At 41.1% G+C, this 24,385-nt stretch overlaps 1 protein-coding gene across 1 annotated transcript in view; it reads left to right on the top strand.

Annotated features, from left to right (window-relative positions):
* Positions 1-24,385, top strand: part of pkd1a (polycystic kidney disease 1a) — a 143,151-nt gene that overhangs the window by 92,652 nt on the left and 26,114 nt on the right. Inside the window, 13 exon segments of the mRNA XM_049469223.1 lie at positions 1,171-1,311; positions 7,383-7,671; positions 9,030-9,246; positions 10,199-10,358; positions 12,083-12,238; positions 13,325-13,469; positions 14,818-15,188; positions 16,187-16,496; positions 16,817-16,970; positions 18,615-18,876; positions 19,872-20,067; positions 22,432-22,602; positions 23,801-23,944. Of these exon segments, the coding sequence (XP_049325180.1) occupies positions 1,171-1,311; positions 7,383-7,671; positions 9,030-9,246; positions 10,199-10,358; positions 12,083-12,238; positions 13,325-13,469; positions 14,818-15,188; positions 16,187-16,496; positions 16,817-16,970; positions 18,615-18,876; positions 19,872-20,067; positions 22,432-22,602; positions 23,801-23,944 (2,716 nt within the window).

Here is a 24,385-nt window from a genome sequence, read left to right as displayed (position 1 = left end):
GATCAATCTTAAGCATATAGCTGGGGATCTTCACACTGAGGTTAATAACTAATTTACATATCTCTACATATTTTCTTCTATAGAAAATGTTAAGTCTATATATTTAGTGAGTTTCTGCTCTTTCTACCATAGAGACAGTGACCGTTTTCATCCTGATCTGAGGATGATACCACAGATAACATCACACCACCTCTATTCCTCTTCTTCTGTTTCTCTCCTCCTCCTCCTGTCTCTGGTGATCTTCAGGTGATCTTCCTCTTAAAAGCAAAGAAAGGGCTGTGAGATACTGATCTTCTTCTAAAGCATCTCTATTATCTCTGATAGGCCATCAGATAGAGAGAGAGAGAGAGAGAGAGAGAGAGAGAGAGAGAGAGAATAGTGATAATATTTCAGACATCTCTCGCTCTATCAGTCTATCAGTGTATCAAACTCATCTCAGAGATACAGCTGAGATTTTACTGATCCACTCTACACTTCTCTTCACCTTAAAGACTGTGAAAGTCTTGTGAGTTTTTACACCTGTAGTTGTGAAAGTTTCTATGATCCGGATCAGTTTATACATTCATTTATTTGAAGTGTTTCTTCCTCTGTTTGGTTTGTTTTCACACGGGCATAAAAACCTAAACGCACCAAGATGCAAACGCACCAATAAACCATGTGAGAACATCGTCTCCTCTGATTGGTCAGAACTGTCGAGAAAGTAAATATAGAGAGAAGATTCCAGAGTGCTCAAGTGTGTATATCTGTATATCCGTGTGAAGCTGTTTTAAAACAGAACGCTGATAAAAATTAAAACAGTGTTTTCAATAGGACGCAGTGAACGCAGCACAGACCACACATGCATACAGCATGGAGCAGCAGCAGAAACCGCGTTTGTTCATAGCTGTGGTAATTAGGGTTATCTGGCTAATAAATCAGATTAAACTGCACCTTATCAGCAGTTTAGCTCAAATTAAATGGAGTTTATTTAATAGCTGGGTCAGATCGAGACTATATCGTGTTTTCACACATGTTCAATTAAACCGCATTAAAGGTACAAACAAACCAGAGTCTGTTTTAACCGGAACAAATAGTGCCGCAGGGCAGAGCTCACTATCGATCTGTTTTGAAGCATGAACAAGTTTTTAAAAAGTGTGTGTGTGTGTGTGTGTGTGTGTGTGTGTGTATCAGGTGTTGGTGAAGAGTGGGCGGATCCCCATCGTGTCTCTGGAGTGTGTGTCGTGTAAAGCTCAGTCTCGCTATGAGATCAGTCAGAACTCCTACGTCTACCTGGCTGGAACCTGCAGCAACTGCCAGGGATCATACAGAGGGGTAAGAACACACACACACACACACACACACACACACTTACCGTATTTTTCGGACTATAAGGCGCACTTAAAAACTTTTAATTTTCACAAAAATTGACAGTGCGTCTTATAATACGGTGCGCCTTTTGTATGGATTTTACTCGTCAGGTTGTAAGGAGCAGTAAACACACACTCGGTGCAGCGTTATAGAGAGTTTCAGTGCTATACAGAGTCCAGAGCCGTGCAGCTCCGAGGCTGAGCAGCAATAGCATTAGCTAGATGCTAACCGCTAAGCTAGCTAGCTTATTCACTGAGATCAGTATTATCTAAATTTTACTCGTCAGGTTGTAAGGAGCAGTAAACACACACTCAGTGCAGCGTTATACAGAGTTTCAGTGCTATACAGAGTCCAGAGCCGTGCAGCTCCGAGGCTGGAGCAGCAAATAGCATTAACTAGCTTATTCACTGTTCAGAGATCAGTATTATCTAAATTTTACCCGTCAGGTGTAAGGAGCAGTAAACACACACTCCGGTGCAGAGCCGTGCCGCTCCGAGGCTGGAGCAGCAATAGCATTAGCTAGATGCTAACCGCTTAGCTAGCTAGCTTTTTCACTGTTCAGAGATCAGTATTTTCTAAATTTAGCACTTTTAATACTGCTGGAGCAGTATTATTAGAGTTAGATGCTAATCGCTAAGCGTTCACCGTTCAGAGGTGAGTTATCGGCCTGTAAGTCTGTGCTGCTTTGCCTGGCTAGCATTAGCTAGACGCTAAGCACTAACTCTCTCAGAGGTGAGTTTTATCAGCCTGTAATCTGCTTGTTTACCGTGTTAAAACAAGCTACGGGGGACGAATCGCTAGCTAATATCTCACTGTCTTACCAGAACACGCAGGATTACTCAGTGTAACGCTGTCGTTTAAGTTTGGGTTAACTTTACTAGTTTAGGTGACTAGCTAGCGTGCTAGCGGATAGCTATGCTAACGCTGGTGCAGCAAGCCTTAGTGGACATCTGGAAATCTAAGCTTACTGTAAATAAACTGAAGCACGTTACTCACCCAAATAAACAGTTTTCAGGAGAGGAATCTGTGTACATTAATATCCAGCACTCGTTTGACTTTGAAAGAGCTACATTTTGTATACTGAGACGCTCCACCGGCAAGCGACCACCCCCGTGGGGGAAGGGAAACATGGCGCCACCCCTGTTCACTTTGATATAGGCACCCTTTCTAGTGTCACTTAACGCGCCTTATAATGCGATGCGCCCTATGTATGGAAAAATAGCAGAAAATAGGCGTTCTTTGATAGTGCGTCTTATAATACGGTGCGCCTTATAGTCCGAAAAATACGGTACATATACATACACACACACATCACATTTATATATGGCAATAGACATAAGACAAATAGACAGTAAGATTTATAGACAGACAGACAGATAAATAGACAGGCAGATACATAATCAGATTGACATGATTGATAGACATACGGATATACAGATTGACAGACTGTTAGACAGATTAATAGATGGATGGAAATACAGATAGAAAGACAGACCGATTTAGAGACAGAAAGACAGTAGGATTCATAAACAGACAATAAAACTGATAGATAAATAGACAGGTGGATGAACAAACGAATAGCCAGATTATTTGACAGACAGAGTAATAGACATACCAATATACAGATGGACAGACTGTGAGACAGATTGATAGATGGATAGATATAAAAACAGACAGACCAACAGAATTATAGTCAGAAAGACAGACAATAGACAAATAGACTGTAGGATTCCTAAACAGTGAAACTGATAAATAGACAGACGGATGAATAACCAGTCACATTAATTGACTGACTGATTGATAGTCTGATACAGACAGACAGACTGTTAGAAAGATTGTTAGCTGGACAGACAGACAGACAGACAGATAGACAAACAAATTGACAGTAGGGTTTATGAACCGATAGTAAAACTAATTGACAGATAAATAGACAGACGGGTGAACAAAAAATAGACAGATTAATTGACAGACAGGCATACAGTCAGACAGATTGACAGATAACCAGGAAGACACTGATGGAGACAGTTGGGCAAACATATTGACAGACAAATAGGCAGAAAGGATTATATGACAGCTATACAGTATATATATATATATATATATATATATATATATATATATATATATATATATATATATATATATATATATTTAAAAGTGCAAAAGTTTTAGGCACCAAAGCAAGTTACACTAATTCATTTATCTCAGCAATATGAGCGTTTTTACCTGAAAAAAGCACCACATATATGATTTAAACAGATGCAAATAAACATAAATACAGTAAAACATAACAAGGAAGAGCCAAGCTAAAGAACAAAGTGTAGTTCCAGATTTCTCCTGGATGCTCCTCAGCCAGCATGTGAGTATGTTCAGTTCCGTCACATTTTCTCACCCCAACATGCCTATGCAACTCTTTAGTCCCCTGTGGGCAAAGCTAAAAATACTATTATAAACTGTACAGTGGAAAAGACATTGTTTTTTACTTTTACCAGACGTGGATATACTTTAGAGTGGTCTGAGGTGAAATACGTTTTTGCTGGGAGCCATGATGCTCCTGAAAGCATCCCGTACAGGAGGGAAAAAATAAAAACACTCCCCGCCCACACTTAAACCTGATTGGCTGTCTCAAAGACTTTTTGCAGACAACAGGCCAATCAGAACCCTCTCTGTTTAACTGTTTTGAGTAGAGCACCTTTCTCTCCCTTTATTTTACTCATGCGATTGTTCACTTGTTCAAGATTGCGGGAGTTTTAACCTGAGATGTTATTGATGTGCGGTAGACTCCCGAAACTTCCGGGAGACTCGGGACGTCTGTTACAGTGATGTGTTGAGTGTTAATGAGAGGAACAGGTACAGGAGTGTGTTTCTGTAAAAGATTCAGAAATTAAGGATCTTATCATTTAGAGCACTTTATGTCCTGATTACTGTTCTATAGTATGGAGTATAAACACAGTAACGTAGCGTAAACCCTGCTAATGTTCAGTTTCTCAGGCCTGTTGAAGCTGAAGTAAAGCTGAAGCTGCTGCTGCTGCTGGAGGCTGTGTTTTTATTCCAGCTCCTGCAGGACTGGAGCTCCAGCGCTGGTTAACTAACATCACCTCCTTTAACCCCGCGCTCGCTGAGGAGCCTGATGAGCTCACGTCTCCTGGGCTTTTCCTGGGAACGGTGCTGTGACCTCATCATTTCCCACAGGCTGCTGGGTGTTTGCGGTTTGAGTCACTTTGAGGCCTCGTTCTGATGGAGAGAGACGCCCAGCTTTTAAAGAAGGAGATGAGGTCATGCTGAGGAACCGGAACATGCTATATTTAATGCACAATAAACTTCAGGCTTCATTTAAAATAGTCTACGAGTAATTTAGGACAAAGTACACCTTGGGCAGCTCGAAACAAACAAAAGGCATGTACTACTTCTCCTAATTAATCATGGATGTGGTTAATTTTGGGCCTAACATGAAATAAACCAACCGGAGTGTCACTTGCTATTTCCTTAAAGAACCAGGTGATCTCTGACTTTGGCAGATTGCTATTTTAACAGTGCAGCTACCTGGACATCTGGTGGTTGACTGTTGTTAGGGTTTAAATCAGTCAGTGGCGCATCTGTGTCTTCTGTTGCCAAACTACAAGCAAAACACCAGAAATTTACCTGAACACACCTCATTTCCAGACCACATCATTATATATATACAGTATTTACAAGCACTTCTGCTATTTAAACGACCATGCTTCTGTCTGTACTGACTATAGAAACCATTGACTGTGATTCTCGCCATCTAATTCTCAATCTATTAAGTGTAATGTTATCATGTGACCACTAGATGGTATGGGCAGTGTCTCCGTATGAGGGCAAAGGGTCATAGTTTTAAAAACAAAAAAGTATCACAATGCAGAGAAGCAGAAATATAATGTCCTCATATGTGGACGCAGGGTCTTAGGATTTTACTAATTTTCCTTTGAGTTTATTTGAAACAGTTGTCAATGATAACACACTCCATCCTCCTCTCTCTCTCTCTCTCTCTCTCTCTCTCTTTCTTTCTCTCTCTTTCTGTCTATCTGTGTAAATGTTGAGATGTATGATGTCATCGCTCCAGAATAAGAAAGGGAAAGAAACCCTGATTGGGTGTAGAGAATACGATGATGTCATCATTACAACACCATGCATGAGAAAATGGTTTATATCAGTTTTTTAATCCATGTTTATTGTCTTTTCTTAATTTGATGAAGACAAAACATAAAAAATAACATGTTTTAAATGTTTCAACTTCGATTTCTGATTTATTAAGGATGTTTTACTGTCATAAAACATTAGAAATATCAATATTTTACAAATATCTGTGTGGTAATAATGTTGAGGTCACTATGATATTCAGTTTTTTAATCTATTATCTGTAAATGTCCCTTCGCTTTAGGCCCTGATTTAACAACACATCACTTATAATACTAATATAATTCTAATATAACATTTTAATAAAGCCAGAAGCATTAATAATTATTTAACTAAACATAAAGAAAATAAAAACAAATAAAAACATTTCAAACATGATTTTTCTTTCTTTTTTTTTATTTGTTTTGGTAGGTTTGAATTGCTGGGATCATATTTATCTAGATAATTAAGGGTGTTACTAAAGGAGAATATAAGAATAGAGGATATCAGGAGGGTTAAATTCTGATGATTTACACTGTCCAGACACTGTATAATTCTTTCACACAAACAGTACACATCATCAGAGCGTGAACAAGCATGGCAGATCGTGCTGAGGTGCTGCACCTTTAAAATAGCAATCTGTCAATGTCTCTTAAAGGCTCTTAAGGGGAATGGAAAGTGACACTGATTGGTTTATTTCACATTGCGCCCAAAAATTACCCATGATTAGAGAATTAGTACATGCCTTTTGTGCATTTTGAGTTGCGCATGGTGAACTTTTCCCGCTGTTACGATAGAAAAGACACACTGACACACCCTCAATCAAGCTGCATGGTGCACAGTTATCCTTCTGAACTGCATTACAAGCCCGCACTTTTTTGAAAGTGCAATTATCTTTTTAATCATTTCTTTGATAATTATGTTTTTTTTTTAAGTGTTTATATGTTTATATATTCTCCGTGAGAAAGTGTAATTAAACATGGAGGATGGTCTCCATCATGAACTCTTCCATCCATATATCCACAGACTTTCTATTAAAGTGGCAGTTCGTATTATTTAGTTTTGTTTCTAAACTGAGAGCAGAAGCATTTCTGAGTGGAGAAGAATATGGATAAAAAAAATATAGTGTTTAATGGTACCAGTGTTCTGAACCACCATCCGTGCTAAACCTAATAATATATTCATTCTAAAAACTGGGGTGTCATTTCACTTTTTCGCTTGAGTTCTTCTTCTGGTCACGTCACGCGTCTTCACGTACTTACATCACACGTACAGCCTCTAAAAGAGGATCGGGCTCAGTTTTACTGAACGCGAGCGGCTGGTGGAGCAATGGAGACTTCAGAAGAGGAAACTCAGAGCTCAGTAGCTCCTCTATTCACTCATAGTAAAACCAAAGAAACGAAGGAGTGAAGTTTCTGACTGAGCTCTCTCTCTCTCTCTCTCTCTCTCTCTCTCTCTGACTGAACATAACCTGGAATCGGATTCATCCGCTCTGAAAGGAGACCGCATCACACCCGCCCTGTTAAAATGATTCTTTCGCATGCTCGGTGCATCAGCTTTAAATAAGTGTCAGAAAACTGATGTTTTATGAAAATGCCGTATTTGTTTCCCCGCTGATATAGTGCATCCTTTTATTAAAATGTTGCCAGCTATTCAAATAACCCTCAAAGCTTCAGATAAACATTATAAATGTCGTAGAGAATGTAGAAAAGCCAGGAGATAAAGTGTCTGCTGCTTATCTGCTGCTTCAGAAGCTCTCCGCTGGAGTTTGCATTCACACAGTCTCTCTTCAGAAGTGCCGGTATGCATTAACAGATCAGGCAGAGCGACAGGTCCATTATTCTTCCTCTGTCTCCTCTGACTCCCCCCGTCTCCTGTCTCTCTCTCTCTGATAGAGCTGGACGGCGGTGAATCACCGTAACGAGACGCTGATCCTGGACCACAACACCACCACCACGGCCCAGGACAGCATGAACCTGGTCCTGAGGAAGGGCTTCCTGCGGGACGGAGACTCCTACATCTTCAGCCTGCACGTCTCCGACGACAGCATGGACGGAGAGGGCGTGGCCTACATCAAGCTTCGCCCCAACCTGCCGCCCGCCGGGGGGGCCTGTGTCCTGTGGGCCGATAAGGAGGGTCCGGTGGTGCGCACACTCCTGGAGAAAGTGCACTTTAAATGCACAGGTGAGACGGGAGAAATAAAGTGAAAACAGTGAGACAGGTGGAAAAGGAGGAGTAATACCAAGTGAGATGGCATGATTACTTTAAAACCTGTGAGACAGGTGGAATAATGAAGGGTAAAATAGGTAAGACAAGTATAAAAGTAGTTTTTAGATGGATTTGGGGACAGGTGAGACAGGTAAACCAGTAAGGGGTGGAGTAAAGACAAGTGAAAAAGTTTGACTAATGCCACATGAGATCGATAACTTATCGATAAAACATGTGAGACAGGTGGAATAAGGCGGGTAAAATATGTGAGACAGGTGGATTAGGGGACAGGTGAGACAGGTGCAGTAAGGAGGGTTAAATTGGTGAGACAGGTGGATCTTTTGGGACCGGTGAGACAGGTGCAGTAAGGAGGGTTAAATTGGTGAGACAGGTAGAATAAGGAGGATAAAATAGGTGAGACAGGTGCAGTAAGGAGGGTTAAATTGGTGAGACAGGTGGAGTAAGGAGGGTAAAATAGGTGAGACAGGCAGAAGCAGCGAATGCAAAGTGGGTAGAGTGAAAATGGTGAGACAGATGAAGTAAAGACAAGTGAAAAAGTAGTTTTCAGGTGGACTTGGGGATAGGTGAGACAGGTAAACCAATGAAAGCTGAAGTGAAGACAAGTAAAAAAGGTTGAATAATGCCAGGTGAGATTAATAACTTTAAGGCATGTGCGACAGGTGGAATAAGTAGGGTAAAATAGGTGAGGGATGACGTTAGAACATATGAGACAGTTGGATTTTTTTGTGGGACAGGTGAGACAGGTGCAGTAAAAAGGATTAAGTAGGTAAGACGCGTAGAAACAGCAAAGCTAAAGTGCGTAGAGTGAAAACAGTGAGACAGGATGGATAAAGACTAATAAAAAAGGTTGAGTCATGCCAGGTGAGATTGATAATTTTAAGGCATGTGAGACAGGTGGAATAAGGAGGGTAAAATAGGTGAGACAGATGGATTTGGGGACAGGTGAAACAGGTGGAATAAGGAGGGTAAATAGGTGAGACAGGCAGAAGCAGTGAATGCAGTGTGGGTAGAGTGAAAACACTGAGGCAGATGGAATAAAGACAAGTAAAAGTAAGGTAGGGTAAGGTAAGCTGAGGTTGAGACAGATGTATGATGTGAGGAAAGAGCAGGTGAGACAGGTGAATAATGGAGGAAAGACAGGTTGGCAGGTGGGCTTTGTGTTCTGTAAGGGTTGTAATGGAGTGATTGGAGGTGGAGGGGGGGCGGTGGATGAGGTGATAGATTGTTCAGACAGAGACAAGAAAACACTTTAATAACGAGTTGACAGATTAATTATATACAGATTAATTCTCTCTCTCTCTCTCTCTCTCTAGGTTATGCTGATCTGGATGAGACGGAGTCTCCTCTGGTGTACAGTCTGCTGGTGTTGAGGTGTAACGGCTCGAACTGTGAGGATTTCTGTGTGTATAAAGGCACCAGTCCCGAGCACTCCGCCTTCCTGCCTCCTGGTTTTAGCTCCGCCCAGTACAGGGTGATGGTCTCAGTCATGGTGGAGGACCACCAGGGGGCGTCCGTCGTAGCCATCAAGAAGTGAGTCAGCGTTTCGGGCTGTGTCCCAATTCATACCTTTTTCTGGTTATTGGTATTATTAGTAGTTGGTATAGGGTACTAATTAGCTTATCAAATCAGATTCATTGTTTTAGCTGTAGGGCTGGGTATCAATAAAAGTGTCCGATAGCGATACAATACTTTAAATTTGAGACCAGCCCTACTTGGGTTCAGGTTCCCACTTAGTCTGCAGAAACAACACAATATATATACACAACATATAGTAGTCAGCTCTGTAAAAAAAATGAAGAGAGCACTTCAGTTTCTGAATCAGTTTCTCTGATTTTGCTGTTTATAGGTAGACGCACGAGTTAAATGAACATTCTTGTTTGATTCTCTAAACTACAGACAACGTTTCTCCCAAATTCCAAATACAAATATGAAAATATTGTAATTTAGAGCATTTATTTATTTGCAGAAAATGAGAAATGGCTGAAATAACAAAAAAAGATGCAGAGCTTTCAGACCTTAAATAATACAAAGAAAACAATTTCATATTCATAAAGTTTTAATAGTTCAGAAATCAATATTTACTGAAATAAACCTGGTTTTTAATCACAGTTGTTTTCATGCATCTTGGCATCATGTTCTCCTCCATCAGTCTTACACACTGCTTTTGGATAATTTTATGCTGCTTTACTCCTGGTGCAAAAATGTAAGTTTTCAGTTTGGTGGTTTGATGGTTTGTGATCATCCATCTTCCTCTTGATTATATTCCAGAGGTTTTCAATTTGATAAAATCAAAGTAACTCATCATTTTTAAGTGCTCTCTTATTTTTGTTCCAGAACAGGATAAACTCTTTAAGATGATAGAACGTTTTACGATAATTAGCACTATGTATTAGTCTGTGTAGGGTTGTGTAACTACGTTATTTCTATTACTGTATATATTTGAGTGTGTGTGTGTGTGTGTGTGTGTGTGTGTGTGTGTCAGGATGATGGTGGTGGTGTTACCGGATGCTCCTGAGGGGTACAGCAGTGTAGCTCATTGGCTGAGTGAGCTGACGGACACCAGGCTGAAGGAGCTGCTGAAGCAGGGAGATTCTCAGAGAGTCCGAGAACTCTCACTCGCCCTCATCACTGTTCTCAATGGGGTCAGTCTCTATACACACACACACACACACACACACACACACACACTAGGGCTGTGAATCTTTGGGAATCCCACAATTCTTTTCAGAATTCTTGGGGTCACGATTCTATTTTTTCCTGATTCTTTCAAATCAGCTCATCTACTGTATCGCAGAGCTCAGCTACTGTCAGGTGGAGCTTTTTAACTGTCTCGTGGAGCTCACCTACTGTCTCGCAGAGCTTTTTAACTGTCTCGTGGAGCTCACCTACTGTCTCGCGGAGCTCAGCTTCTGTCAGGTGGAGCTCACCTACTGTCCCGCAGAGCTCAGCTACTGTCTCACGGAGCTTTTTAACTGTCTCGTGGAGCTCACTTACTGTCTCACAGAGCTTTTTAACTGTCTCGTGGAGCTCACCTACTGTCTCGCGGAGCTTTTTAACTGTCTCGCGGAGCTCATCTACTGTATCGCGGAGCTCAGCTTCTGTCAGGTGGCACTCACCTACTGTCCCGCAGAGCTCAGCTACTGTCTCATGGAGCTTTTTAACTGTCTCGTGGAGCTCATCTACTGTCTCGCGGAGCTTTTTAACTGTCTCGCGGAGCTCATCTACTGTATCGCGGAGCTCAGCTTCTGTCAGGTGGCGCTCACCTACTGTCCCGCAGAGCTCAGCTACTGTCTCATGGAGCTTTTTAACTGTCTCTCGGAGCTCACCTACTTTCCTGCAGAGCTCAGCTACTGTCCTGCGGAGCTCAGCTACTGTCCTGCGGAGCTCTTTAACAGTTAGAGTTCCGCAGGACAGTTAAAGAGCTCCGCAGGACAGTTAAAGAGCTCCGCAGGACAGTTAAAGAGTTCCATAGGACAGAAGCTGAAGTCGGAGTGACAGATAAAGAGCTCCCCAGGACAGTAGGTGAGCTTCGCGAGGATAATAATTCGGGGGTGGGACAGTGCAGGCTTGCACAATATATACAGAGTTTGTGTACCCTATGCATTTGTGTGTACTGTCGTGCAGAAGTGGGGGACTCCATGATGTACAGTCTGTCCCAGCTGGGATGCATTGGACTGATTTGGCAGCCAGTAGTTCACTCTGAGTTGCATGTGTATCCTGCACGTGAAGCTGTTTTCTAGCCCCAAATAAAAGAAGACAGTCCCCGGTCTGACCTCATCCCAGTAATTAGCATTCATGGCCTCGCCCACCTCAGCTTGTGACCACCCACAGCAGAGCCGTAGCCAATCAGAGGTGAGATGTTAGGATATTTCAGTCCCAATCTACGCTCTACTGTACCGTATGTATTGCTGTGTACTGTGACATGTGGAAGCTGGGGAGCTGTGGGTCCACCTCATGCCATGACCCGCAGTCTGTCCCAGCTGGCATGCATTGGATGGATTAGACAGCCAACTGGGACTGGCATTAAGACATTGCCTCAGCGTTCACTCAATTGAGATGCCGCCAGGGGTGCTATCACAGATGACGTGTAACTCTACAGAAATGTTAGTATACGTCACGTGACGCAGACAGCAGCAGCTGTGATTGGTCCGCAGAGCCTTGATCTGTCAACCACACATTCACACCTTGACAGTTTAAAGTTTAAATGCGGGCAGCTGCGTAGGGCGCTCGCACAGGAAACACAGCAGCCTTCACTCACACTGTCATCACCACAGCCGGGGTCTGCTGAGTTAACTAATCCCATAGAGCTCATCTCTCTCTCGCTCTCTCTCTCTGTCTGTGTGTGTGTGTGTGTGTGTGTGTGTAGCACGAGCAGGCGGTGCGTAGGCGTGAGCGGGTGAGCCGGCAGGAGAGGCAGTACAGAGTGAGTGTGAGGGGGAACATCACCAGAGCTCTGACATCACTGGACCTGAACACCGTCAGCGACATCCAGCAGACCTCCGCTGCTCTGGCACAGTGCACGGTGAGACACACACACACACACTTACTTATACACACTATGGCTCAATCCCATTTGTCTTTTGCACCTTTACCCCTTGTTTCCAAGTATAATGAGTGAAATCCATCCTATAAGAATTGGGAAAACCCTTCACAAACTCGATATGGATATAGCAAACTATAGCAGTGCAGCGCTAAAGTTCAGCAACCTAACTGCTGCTCCTGTCTGACTAGTTAACTTTAGGGTAACTTTATCGTACATCTTCAGAAAGAGGGCAGATGATGCAGCAATTAATTATTATTGTCCATTCCTTAACTCTCCTGTTATGTTCATTTGTCAGGAACCGCAATGGTGTTTAGTTTGACCTGGTTTATTTTTAATTATCCAAAAGATTTCTAAAACCCCAAAACATCCTAATAAAAGTGTAAATATTTAATTACTAACTCCATTACTAATTATTCTATCAATATTTAGTGCATTTAAGTGTTCCTTACCTATAATAGGTAATGCTTCAATTAGGATAATTCGCTAATTTTTCAAAAAACTTTTCTTAATGTTTCACTAATTCTTCCTAGCTTTTATTAACCTTTATTTTCTTTCATTTTTCCATTCCACCTTAAATGCTTCAGCCTCTGCCGCCTGTTGCAGCATTTAAAGTGGAACAGAAATAATTGAAAAACCTTTTTTGTAATGCTTGTTGTGAAGAAACTGGCTAGAAAACATTGAAACTACACATTAAACTATGGTAATATCGTGGTTATTGTCATTTTTTTTAACAAGGAAAATATTTAAATTTGTGTGTTTCTTTGGTTTGGCTTGTGCTGCACCCTCTTGTGATTCTCATAGTCCTCTGTTTGCAGTGTTCCTCTGAAATGGGTAGAAATGGACTGAATGCAATCGAATCCTCACAGCAGTCCTGCTCCAAAAAACAATGAATGATCCCAATATGTTTGCCAATATGTATTATATGAATTTAAATATGTATTATATGTGCAGTTCAGTATGTAAATATGCAGTCCTAATAATTGATGTCTTTGTGCGCGTGTGTGCGCGTGTGTGCGCATGTGCGTGCGTGCGTGCGTGTGTGTTTGTGTGTGTGTGTGTGTACAGGCGGTGAGTAGGGAGTTTGTGTGTGAGGAGTGTCAGACCAGCACTCTGAATAAACTGGAGTCCATGCTGGAGATTCTTCAGACCGACACCAAGCAGGGAACAGTGACGCCTAAAGAGATAGCAGATAACATCCTCAACATCATGGGTGTGTTACTATACACACACACACACACACACATACTCAAATACACACTCATACACCATTCAATCTATAGCTTTATCTCTCCAGGTTTAGTTTTAGCTCTACAGGTTTAGCTGTAACCTTGTCTTTATCTCACCAGGTCTAACCTTTACTTTATCTTTCCAGGTTTAGCTTTAGCTGTTTAGGTTTAGGTGTAACTTTGCCTTTATCACACCAGGTCTGAGAGCTTTAGTTCTCCAGGCCTAAATTTTAGCTATTTAGGTTTAGCTCTAGCTCTTTAAGTTTAGCTTTAGCTCTCCAGGTTTAGCTTTGTCTCTCTAGGTTTAGCTTTTATATTTTCAGGCTTAGCTATAGCTTTGCCTTTAGCTCACCTTAAGTTTAGCTTTAGCTTTCCAGATTTAACTTGAGCTCTCTGGGTTTTCCACAGGTCTAACCGTAACTTTAGCTCTCTAGGTTTAGCTTTATCTCTCCAGATTTAGTTTTAGCTCTCTAGCTTTAGCTTTACCTCTACACATTTAGCTTTAGCTCTCCAGGTTTAGTTTTAGCTCTCAAGGTCTAGCTTTAACTCTCCAGGTTTAGCTGTAACTTTGTATTTAGCTCACCATGCCTAACCCTGACTTTAGCTTTAGCGTTAGCTCTTCAGGTTTAGCTGTAGCTCTTTAGGTTTAGCTGTAGCTCTCCAGGTTTAGCTTTAGCTCTCCAGGTTTGGCTTTAGCTCTCCGGGTTTAGCTTTAGCTCTGCAGGTTTAGCTTAAGCTCTCCAGGTTTAGCTTTATCTCTCCAGGTTTAGCTTTAGCTCACAGCACTTAGCTCACCAGGTCTGACCTTAACCTTATCTTTTTTAGGTTTAGCTCTAGCTCTCTAGGTTTAGCTTTTATATTTTCAGGCTTAGCTATAGCTTTGCCTTTAGCTCACCTTAAGTTTAGCTTTAGCTTTCCAGATTTAACTTTAGCTTTCTGGGTTTTCCACAGGTCTAACTGTAACTTTAGCTCTCTAGGTTTAGCTTTATCTCTCCAGATTTAGTTTTAGCTCTTCAGCTTTAGCTTTACCTCTACACATTTAGCTTTATCTCTCCAGGTTTAGTTTTAGCTCTCAAGGTCTAGCTTTATCTCTCCAGGTTTAGCTTTAGCTCACAGCACTTAGCTTTAGCTTCAGCTGTGTGTTTTAGTTTGCTCAGACTGGAAGAGACGGCAGAACTATGTTAGCATTGTGATTGGCCAGGGGTATGCTAATATAAGCCTGGCCCACTTTTAGGACCGCCCATTCTACATCACTGATTCTGGTAAAATAGATGTTTGTTAGACTTATTATATATTCATACAGTAAATCCTGTAATAAATCTCTTCCTCCAGGTGATCTGATCCACCAGGTGAATCAGGCTGCCTCTTCCTCACCTGCGGAGGAGTCTGAGGACGGTGGCTCCGCCCCCCTGCAGACCTCCTCTCCGGTGGAGGACCCGCCCCCTCTGCTGCGCGTGGCAGCGAAGGCGTACACGCTGTCGTCGGAGCTGATGCGGATCCTGATGCTGTCGCGGGTTCTGAACGAGGAGCCGCTGGTTCTGCAGGGAACCGAGATCGGCGCCACCGGGAAACGAGCCGACCCCCAGAGCCTGCTCTGCTACGGCCAGAGCCACGCCCCCGAGTGCCACCGCTTCTCCATCCCCCACGCCTTCAACTCCAGCCTGGGGAGGGTCTCCGAGGGCGTCGTCCAGATGCTCTTTCTGGTAGGAGGGGGCGGGGCTATTCAATAATATTATACTGTACATAAACCTGTCCATAGTCCATAGTACCTACAGCATTAATAGTGTTCGATTTCTGAACAGATTCATACTGGATTAAAATCACACTTCCTGTCCATAGTACCTACAGCATTAATAGTGGTCAATTCATACTGGATTAAATCACTCCACAATTGTTACTATAAAACTACAAAAGTTACATTCACTTCATATTGATGCTGGATTAAAAATAATTTTACTCATAATTAAAAATGTCAATATAAAATTGCATTGAATTCATAATGGATCACTCTAAAATTATTACTGCCAGACTGTGACTGTGTGATTCATACTGAGGTAAAATAAAAAATAACAACAAAAATAACAATAAATAGCAGATTCATACTGGATTAAGATCACTCCATAATTATTAATCTTAGACTGTAAAAACTACACACACTGTAGATTCATACTGGATTAAAATCATTACATATTTATTCATTTCAGACTGTAAAAACTACAAATACTGCAAATTCATACTGGATTAAAAGCAATCTACAATTATCACTGTTAGACTGTAAAAAATACTCACACTGCAAATTCATACTGGATTTAAATCAATATGTAATTATCAGTGTTAGACTGTTAAACTTCTCATACTGCAAATTCATACTGGATTAAAATCAATCCACAATTATCTCTTTTAGACTGTAAAAAATACTCACACTGCAAATTCATACTGGATTAAAATCAATCTACAATTATCACTGTTAGACTGTTTAAACTACCCACACTGTAGATTCATACTGGATTAAAATCACTCCATAATTATTAGTTTTATACTATAACACTTACACATACTGCAGATTCATACTGAAATAAAATTACTTTTAATTATTATTTTTAAACTGTTAAAACTACACACACTGCAGATTCATACTGGATTAAATTAAGAGAAAAGTAAATGTTGAAATGCTGAAATAGTCCACTGTTGTTTTTTTTAGGTGGAGGCGAACCCCTTCCCCTTTAACTTTGTGCCGAACTACAAAGTCTCCACCGAGGTGGCGTCCATGGAGTTCCGCACCGTCAACGGGACGCAGATTCCCATCCTGGACCTGGACGAGAGCCAGGCCATCACGGTTGCCGTTAACAACGGCACGGCGGGGCAGGACGGCGAGGGGGCGGGGCCGGTGCTGCAGCCGGCCGGCGTGGTGAACGTCAGTCGCTGTGAGTCGGTGATCATCACGGTCAGCACGGGGAACACCAACCGACATGCTGGAGTCTACGTCCAGCTCAACTTCAGCCTGGTGGAGGGTAAGGGTACTGCACCGCTAACTAGCGCTAGCCAGTTAGCATAATAAGCTAACAAGCTAACACACTGGAGTAACAGTAGCTCAGCTCTGTGGAGTCTAACGCTTATCTCGCTGTGTCCTGCCTGAAGAGAAAGATTAGAACTGCACTTTATCTGAGGAGCTCCTGCTGCTGTTTCTTGCAATTTGAGTGTTTTTATCTGAGTAAAAATAGAAAAACAACAGCAAACAGCAACTGTTTGTCGATTACTGACACCTCTCCGTGTGTGTGTGTGTGTGTGTGTGTGTGTCTGTTTGTGTGTTTTTGTTTTACATATTCCCCAGATGGGCTTGACCCAGACCTGGCCATCACAGCCTACCTCCACACCTCCAGATGGCCCAGCGAGTACAACAGCACCGACAGGAAACACATCACACTCAACATGACGCGAGAGCAGAACCTGGACCACCAGTCCTACACCTTCTTCCTGTCTCCACTGTAAGAACCCAGACCACCCCTACATCCAAACAGACACTGTACCACCCAAATCGATCAAGCAGCATCACTACTGCAGTGTTAGCATTTTATTTAGCATCATATTTAGCATATTTGCTTGTACAGTTATGTTTTTGTAGGCCTGTCACAAAAAATTACATTATTGACTATCGATGAATAAATGAATGAATGAATGAATGAAGTAAGTGCCTTTCTAGACACCCAGGGATACTTTTGTAAAATGAAGTGTAATGGGATGCAGTGCTACAGACTAGTAAAAGCTCTCCAGTCCAGAGGGTTGTTGAACCCAATTGCAGAACAGTTGATCTCAAAGCAGATAAACCCAAGAAGAAAGTAAAAAAATAAATAAATAAATAAATAAACACACTGCTCCTCACACGGGATCGAACCCGTGTCGTCAGGGTCGCTGTCCAATACAGTACCACTGCCCCAGCTAGTGAATTGGGACACGGCCGGGAAAAAAAACGCCCTTATAAGGAGATAGGGAGCCCAACAACGTGCGGAAAAACGAGAACAAGCAGGAACTAAAGTCACTCCGAGCGAGACAGGGGGAGGAATATAAACAAAAGCTCACCAGCGAAGCATTTTATTTTTTATTTTTTTTCCATTATTGTTCATTATAGTTTAAAAAACCTCACAGGCCCAGATGTTTCATGCTTCCTATGTTCCTATTGCCGAGCGCTGTTATACAGCATTGCTACTGCAGTGTTAGCATTGTTATCACAGTTTTAGCATCATATTTAGCCTATATTTTAATCTGAGAGATCTGTTGCTTATGTAATTCGTAAAATCTTTGTTGGGCTGTCATAGAGCTGGGCGATAAATCCATTTTATCAATTAATTTGAATTTACAGTGACTGACTGAGTGTCGGAACTACTTAAAGCTTGTGTGAAGCAGGACTTAAATCTCGTCCAATAGCGCTACACTGAGGAACCCTGATTTTTATTTTTATTTTTAACCCAGAGCGCTATCAGCTAGTGATTCTTCCCACATATCTTACTACAGACAAAAGCCCATTATACCACAGTTAGTACCGACCCTGTGATGTGATTGGCTAAGAGGCGTTCTATGAGTGCTGTTATCAGCCGGTAATGCACTATAACCGAAGCTCTCCATGTATTACTCCGCCACATACAGGTAACCTAGCAACGATGCACGCTTACAAGCCAAACAGCACAAATACAGCTACAAACAGAGCAGCAATTTACCTATTTTGGAACTGTAGTATAATCGCAATAATACACTCGAGGTTCATGCTATGACATGCTATGGCACAACAGAGCCAATATTACATGTTATAGCACGAACCTAGAGTGTATTATTGCTTAAATATACCCACCTCTGAACAACGAAAGAGTTAGCGCTGTGGTTAGAGGCTAACGCTAATGCTAATGCTGCTCCAGCCTTGGTGCTGGAGAAACTTCACTGAAAACTCACCCTTATAACTCTGCACTTCAGCAGAGTGACTTTACTCCTCCTTAAAACCTGAAAATTACAGAATTTGAAGTGCACCTTATAGTCTGAAGAATACAGTAACTAAACTTTTTTTTTTTCATAAAAGTTGAATTAAAAGGTATTTTATAACTTTTTTATGTATCTTTTGTGTGATTTGTGTGTCCGTACAGTGAGTACGACACCACTCAGGATCACTACATTAACGTGTCGGGAGGCTGCAGTGCTGATTGGCCGGTTCGGGTGCAGCTGGAGGTGGGCGTGTTCACGGCTCTGTGTCAGTACTTCAGTGAACAGGCTCGGCTCTGGCAGACGGACGGGATCGTCCCCCTGGCCCAGACCAGCGCGGGCCAGGCCGTCTGCAGCACCCGCCACCTCACCGCCTTCGCCGCCAGCCTCTTCGTCCCGCCCAACGCCGTCAGCTTCGTCATCCACGTGAGTCTCACGCGCTCGTCTTATTCTAATTCTTATCTATACTTTACTGCAGTACTTAAACCCCCATCCAGATAGAGTGAATCTGATTGTGATTGGATGTAGAGAAGACACACATTGCCTTGCAAAAGTATTCGGCCCCCCTTGAACTTTTTAACCTTTTGCCACATTTCAGGCTTCAAACATAGAGATTGGAATTTGTAATTTTTTTGCGAAGAATCAACGACAAGTGAACAAGTGGACAACAATCGTGTTACTATCGTGGACTCCACTATAGGACTCTGTGGGTGTGACCTAAGCCTTTTTTATTTTTCTTAATGGCTTCTTTTTTTTCCTTACATTACTTTTATACATTAAGTTTAGATTTGAAACCAGTACCTTTAAAAAAAAAAAAAAAAAAAAAACACTTTTACTTAAAGAGTAAAAAGCAGGGGTGCTGAGTGGTCCAGTGGTCTAAAGCGCTGCCACTATGAGCAGGGGGTCGCAGGTTCGAACCCCCGCTCATGCAGCTTTACCATCAAGCTGCTGGCGCTCAGAGGGAGCACTATTGGCCCTGCTCCCTCTGGGTGGGTAGATGGCGCTCTCTCCCCACATCACTCCTAGGGTAATGTCTGCAGCATAGGGCGTCTGTGAGCTGATGTACCAGAACTGAGTAAAAAGCTTGAGTTGATTCTTCTTCAACTTCTACAGAAGTATTTTAATTAAACTCTAGTATCTACAGATGAGATACATTTCACACCCTTGGTTAAATGAAGGCAAATAAATAATAGATTTTAAACACATATATACTTAAATTATATATATATATATATATCACAAGCCATCAAACAAAGCTGAACTGCTTGAATTTTTGCACCAGGAGTGATTAGCATAAAATGATCCAAAAGCAGTGTGTAAGACTGGTGGAGGAAAACATGATTGAATAACTTCGAACTTTAAATAGCAAAATTAGAGAAACTGATTCAGAAACTGAAGATGTCTCTTTGTTTAATTTTCAGGACATGTCTCCGAGCCGCAGTCTGGTGGTGGTGCTGGTGTGTGTGGTGTGTGTGCTGTGTTACGCTGTGGCGGGGGCTGTGATGAGGAAGCTGGATCAGATGGATCTGAGACGAGCCTCTGTGGTTCCGCTGTGTGGGAAAGACGGACTCTATAAATACGAGATCCAGGTGAAGACCGGCTGGAGCAGAGGAGCAGGTGAGGAACAGGGGATGAGTCTAGAGAACACTGGAGGAGTTTACGGGAAAATGAGGAGAATCGCTACTCACTGATTTCCTCACTTAGATAACGATTAGCTCTTCAGCCAATCAGCAATCAGTATCTGTACTGCCAGCCATTAAGCACCCAAGCCTGTACAGTCACCAATCACTCCGGTTAGTGTAGATAGTTTAGACATACCTTCTCATTTAATGTTTTTAATTTTTATGGAGATGCTGATTTCATTTTCCAGCAGGACTTGGCACACTGCCCACACGTATAATATTCTAATTTTCTGAGATACTGATTTTTGGGTTTTCATTGGCTGTAAGCCAAAATCATCAACTGTAAACGATGTATAATACTAGAATAATCTATATAAAATATGAGTTTAACATTTTCAGCTGAATTACTGAAATAAAGTAACTTTTCAATGATATTCTATTTTTTTTTAGATGCACTAGTAGTTGAGTAGTTGTTGTTTCTCATAATCTGGATTCGAACATTATTCTATAAATATTCACTATTCACTGTATACCTGTAACTCTACCTCTTCACTACTTTACTTTAACTGATGCTCTCAAACATTTTATTAAGAGACAAGAAATTCAAGTAATTAACTCTTGATGAGTTCAGCACAGCTGTTAACTGAAAGCCTGAATTCCAGGAGACTCTACCTCATAAAACTGACTGAGAAAATCCAGCAGAGATGTACAAAAGAGTCTCTATCTAAACAAGAGGCGCTACTTTGAAAAATGTGAAATATAAAATATATTTAGATTTGTTTAACACTGTTTTTAAGTTGCTACATGATTCATTATGTGTTCCTTCATAGTCTGATAGATCACTTCACTGTTCATTTACTATGTAGGAAAAAACGATTAAAAGCATCGGATCAGAAGGTGTGTCCAAACGTTTGAGTGGTACTGTATATTCTGCTATTAGAGTTGTACAGCTCTGGAAAAAAAATAAGAGAGCACTTAAAAATGATGAGTTTCTTTGATTTTACCAAATTAAAAAACCTCTGGAATATAATCAAGAGGAAGATGGATGATCACAAGCCATCAAACCACCAAACTGAACTGCTTGAATTTTTGCACCAGGAGTAAAGCAGCATAAAGTTATCCAAAAGCAGTGTGTAAGACTGGTGGAGGAAAACATGATGCCAAGTTTGATTGATTTCTAATCTTTTAAAACTTTATGCATTATTTGAGGTCTGAAAGCTCTGCATTTCTCATTTTCAAATGAGATTTGTAAATAAGTGCTCTAAATAAGATTATTTTTATTTGTAATTTAGGAGAAATGTTGTCTGTAGTTTAAAGAATAAAGCAACCATGTTCATTTTACTCAAACATAAACCTATAAATAGCAAAATCAGAGAAACTGATTGAGAAACTGAAGTGCTCTCTTCATTTTTTTCTAAAGCTGTATGTCTGCTGTTGTTCTGTATTGGTTTTTACATTAGCATCATAGCAGCCTGTATTCGTAGTTGTTTTGTTGTATTATTATGGGATGGGATGGTAAAGTGGTTTGTGTAAAGGTGAATATACTGTAAGAGAACAGACAGTACTCTTCACCAGCAGCTCTTCCTCAGCCCTGATTCTCTGTCATTTATAACAGAAGCAATTCAATTCTCCTTCCATTTATTTCTCATGCAATTTAAATTCTCTTTCGCTTTTTTCAAGGTTTAAGAGTCGTAGCAGAGCGTGTTCTCTCACACAGTGCGTCACTCAGCAGCTCATTTCTCATACAGGAGCCTTTCTCTTTAATACAGGAGCTGATTCTATTTATTTATCTGTTTTTTTTTTTATTTGCTTTTGATATTAATTTTAGGAATACATTACAATATTAATAACACCACCTCTCTGAATTTTGTTTTATATATAACCTCCTGAGTCCCAGACTTGTGCATTTTAAAATTGTCCTTTTATTTTTTAGGATTAGTAGGACCTAACAAGCATAAAAAATAAACCTTGACTTTATTTTAGCCAAAAAAAAACACCAAAAAAACAGTGGTTTATTTAACATGTAAAAATTGTTCTTTTCATTTGGCTTCAGAAGGATCCAATCAGTCCAAAAACAACAAAAAATGCTTCCTACAATAAGTAAATAAACTAGTATAAAATTAAATGCAAATCTTTACCTGGCCCATGTTAATGTCTGGACTGGCTGTAGAAACCTTTGACTGGGATTCCTGTCGTCATGTGACCAATAGATGGGAGGGGCAGTGTCTCCGTATGAGGCCAAAAATTAAGTGTCAAGGAGCAGATATGTAATGTCCACGTTTGAGGACGCAGGGTCTCAAGATAATATATATATATATATATATATTTATATATTTTTAAATATTTTTTTTAATCTCAGGCACCACGGCTCACGTGGGCGTCAGCCTGCACGGCAGCGAGGGCCGCAGCGGGCACCGGCACCTGGACCGGGTCGGAGCGTTCACACGCAACAGCCTGGACATCTTCCACATCGCCACCGACACCAGCCTGGGCAGCGTGCTGAAGATCCGGGCGTGGCACGACAACAAAGGTACCGTTTATCACCATGTATACAGATCTAACAGCGATAGGTGGGAGGAGAGGGGTGCTGGTTTTGGCAGGGAGCAGTATTCTGCAGTACATCACCAGTGGGTGTCTGTTTTGATGCCAAAAGATGCTTTGAAAGTAATAAATAAATATATATCATTGCTGTCCTGTGAAAAACACTTATCTCCATTTTTGTGGATTTTTAGTTTACTACATAATTTAAACAGACAAACGGTCCCTTACACTTTGTCAAAATTTCCTGATGAACGGACCAATAGAAACATGACCTGAAATAAACTCTTATTACATTGACTTCCATTAAAAGTTTACAAGTTTTTTTTTCTCTCTCCTGTAAATCTGTTTTGAAGATAAGTGACACGATATACACTGTATTGGCATAAAAAAATTGAATATCATTGACAAAAAAGTTACTTTATTTCAGTAATTCAGTTCAAAATGTGAATCTCATATTATATACAGCTCTGGAAAATAATTCAGTTTCTGAATCAGTTTCTCTGATTTTGCTATTTATAGGTTTATGTTTGAGTAAAATGAACATTGTTGTTTTATTCTATAAACTACAGACAATATTTCTCCCAAATTACAAATTTTTATTTTAATTTATTTTAATTTAGAGCATTTATTTGCAGAAAATGAGAAATGTCTGAAATGATAAAAAAGATGTAGAGCTTTCAGACCTCAAATAATGCAAAAAAAAAAACAAGTTCATATTCATAAAGTTTTATGAGTTCAGAAATCAATATTTGGAATATTTTTGGAGTAACCCCTTTTTTATAATCACAGTTGAAATCCGCATCTGACAAGGCTCTCCAAACCATCACTGATTGGTGGAAACTTCACACTAGACATTTTGAACTGAATTACTGAAAACTTTTCTATGCTTTTCTGATTTTTTTGAGATTCACTAGTATATGAATTTAGTGACATCCATCCCATTCCTAATCCACACAGTTTAATATGAAGTCGACCCATCCTTTACAGCTATAACAGCTTCACCTCTTTACACGAGGTTTAGGAGTGTGTTTATGAGAAGTTTTCACCATTCTTGTAAAAGCGCATTTGTGAGTTTAGACCCTGATGTTGGACGAGATGGTCTGGGTCTCAATCTTCATCTCTCTCTCTCTCTCTCCCTCTCTCTCTCTTTGTGTGTCTCTTTCTCTCTCTGTCTCTCTCTCTCTCAGGTCTGTCTCCTGCCTGGTTGCTGCAGTATGTTCTGGTGAAGGATCTGCAGACAGGAAGCTCCTACTTCTTCCTGGTGGAGGAGTGGCTCTCTGTGGATAATGAGAAGACTGACGGCAGGGTGGAGATCGAGGCCGAGGCTTCAGGTAACCTCCTGCTGCACAACCACTTATTAACACTGTAGAAACCAATTGGAAGTCCACATCAACCACTTCTGTGTACTTGGAGGTGGTGGGGTGGTTGTCTTCCAACATCCTGACCCTTTTGTCGCTGAATGCAATCAGCAGCAATCACCAGCTACCTGGGATTACATGGCAACAACTAAAGAATACCACAGCAACCACTTAACAAATTCATAGTGATTGCCTGGGATACCATAACAACCATCTAACAGCCATGTAGCAACACAATTGCAATCACCTAAAAATCACTTAGGAACCATCTATGTAGTAAAACACTGCACCAATTGGAATACCATAGCAACCACAGCTCCATTCTGTACTTTTGGAATGAGCTGGAGGTTGCAGGAGATGAGGTGGTCAGGTGGTGACACTTAACAACTTCATAGGGATTGCCTGGGATACCAT

This window comes from Astyanax mexicanus, chromosome 21 (assembly GCF_023375975.1).
Source record: "Astyanax mexicanus isolate ESR-SI-001 chromosome 21, AstMex3_surface, whole genome shotgun sequence".
Lineage (NCBI taxonomy): Eukaryota > Metazoa > Chordata > Actinopteri > Characiformes > Acestrorhamphidae > Astyanax > Astyanax mexicanus.
Note: the sequence above shows the minus strand (reverse complement) of the source record. Positions and strands in the feature narration are given on the sequence as shown.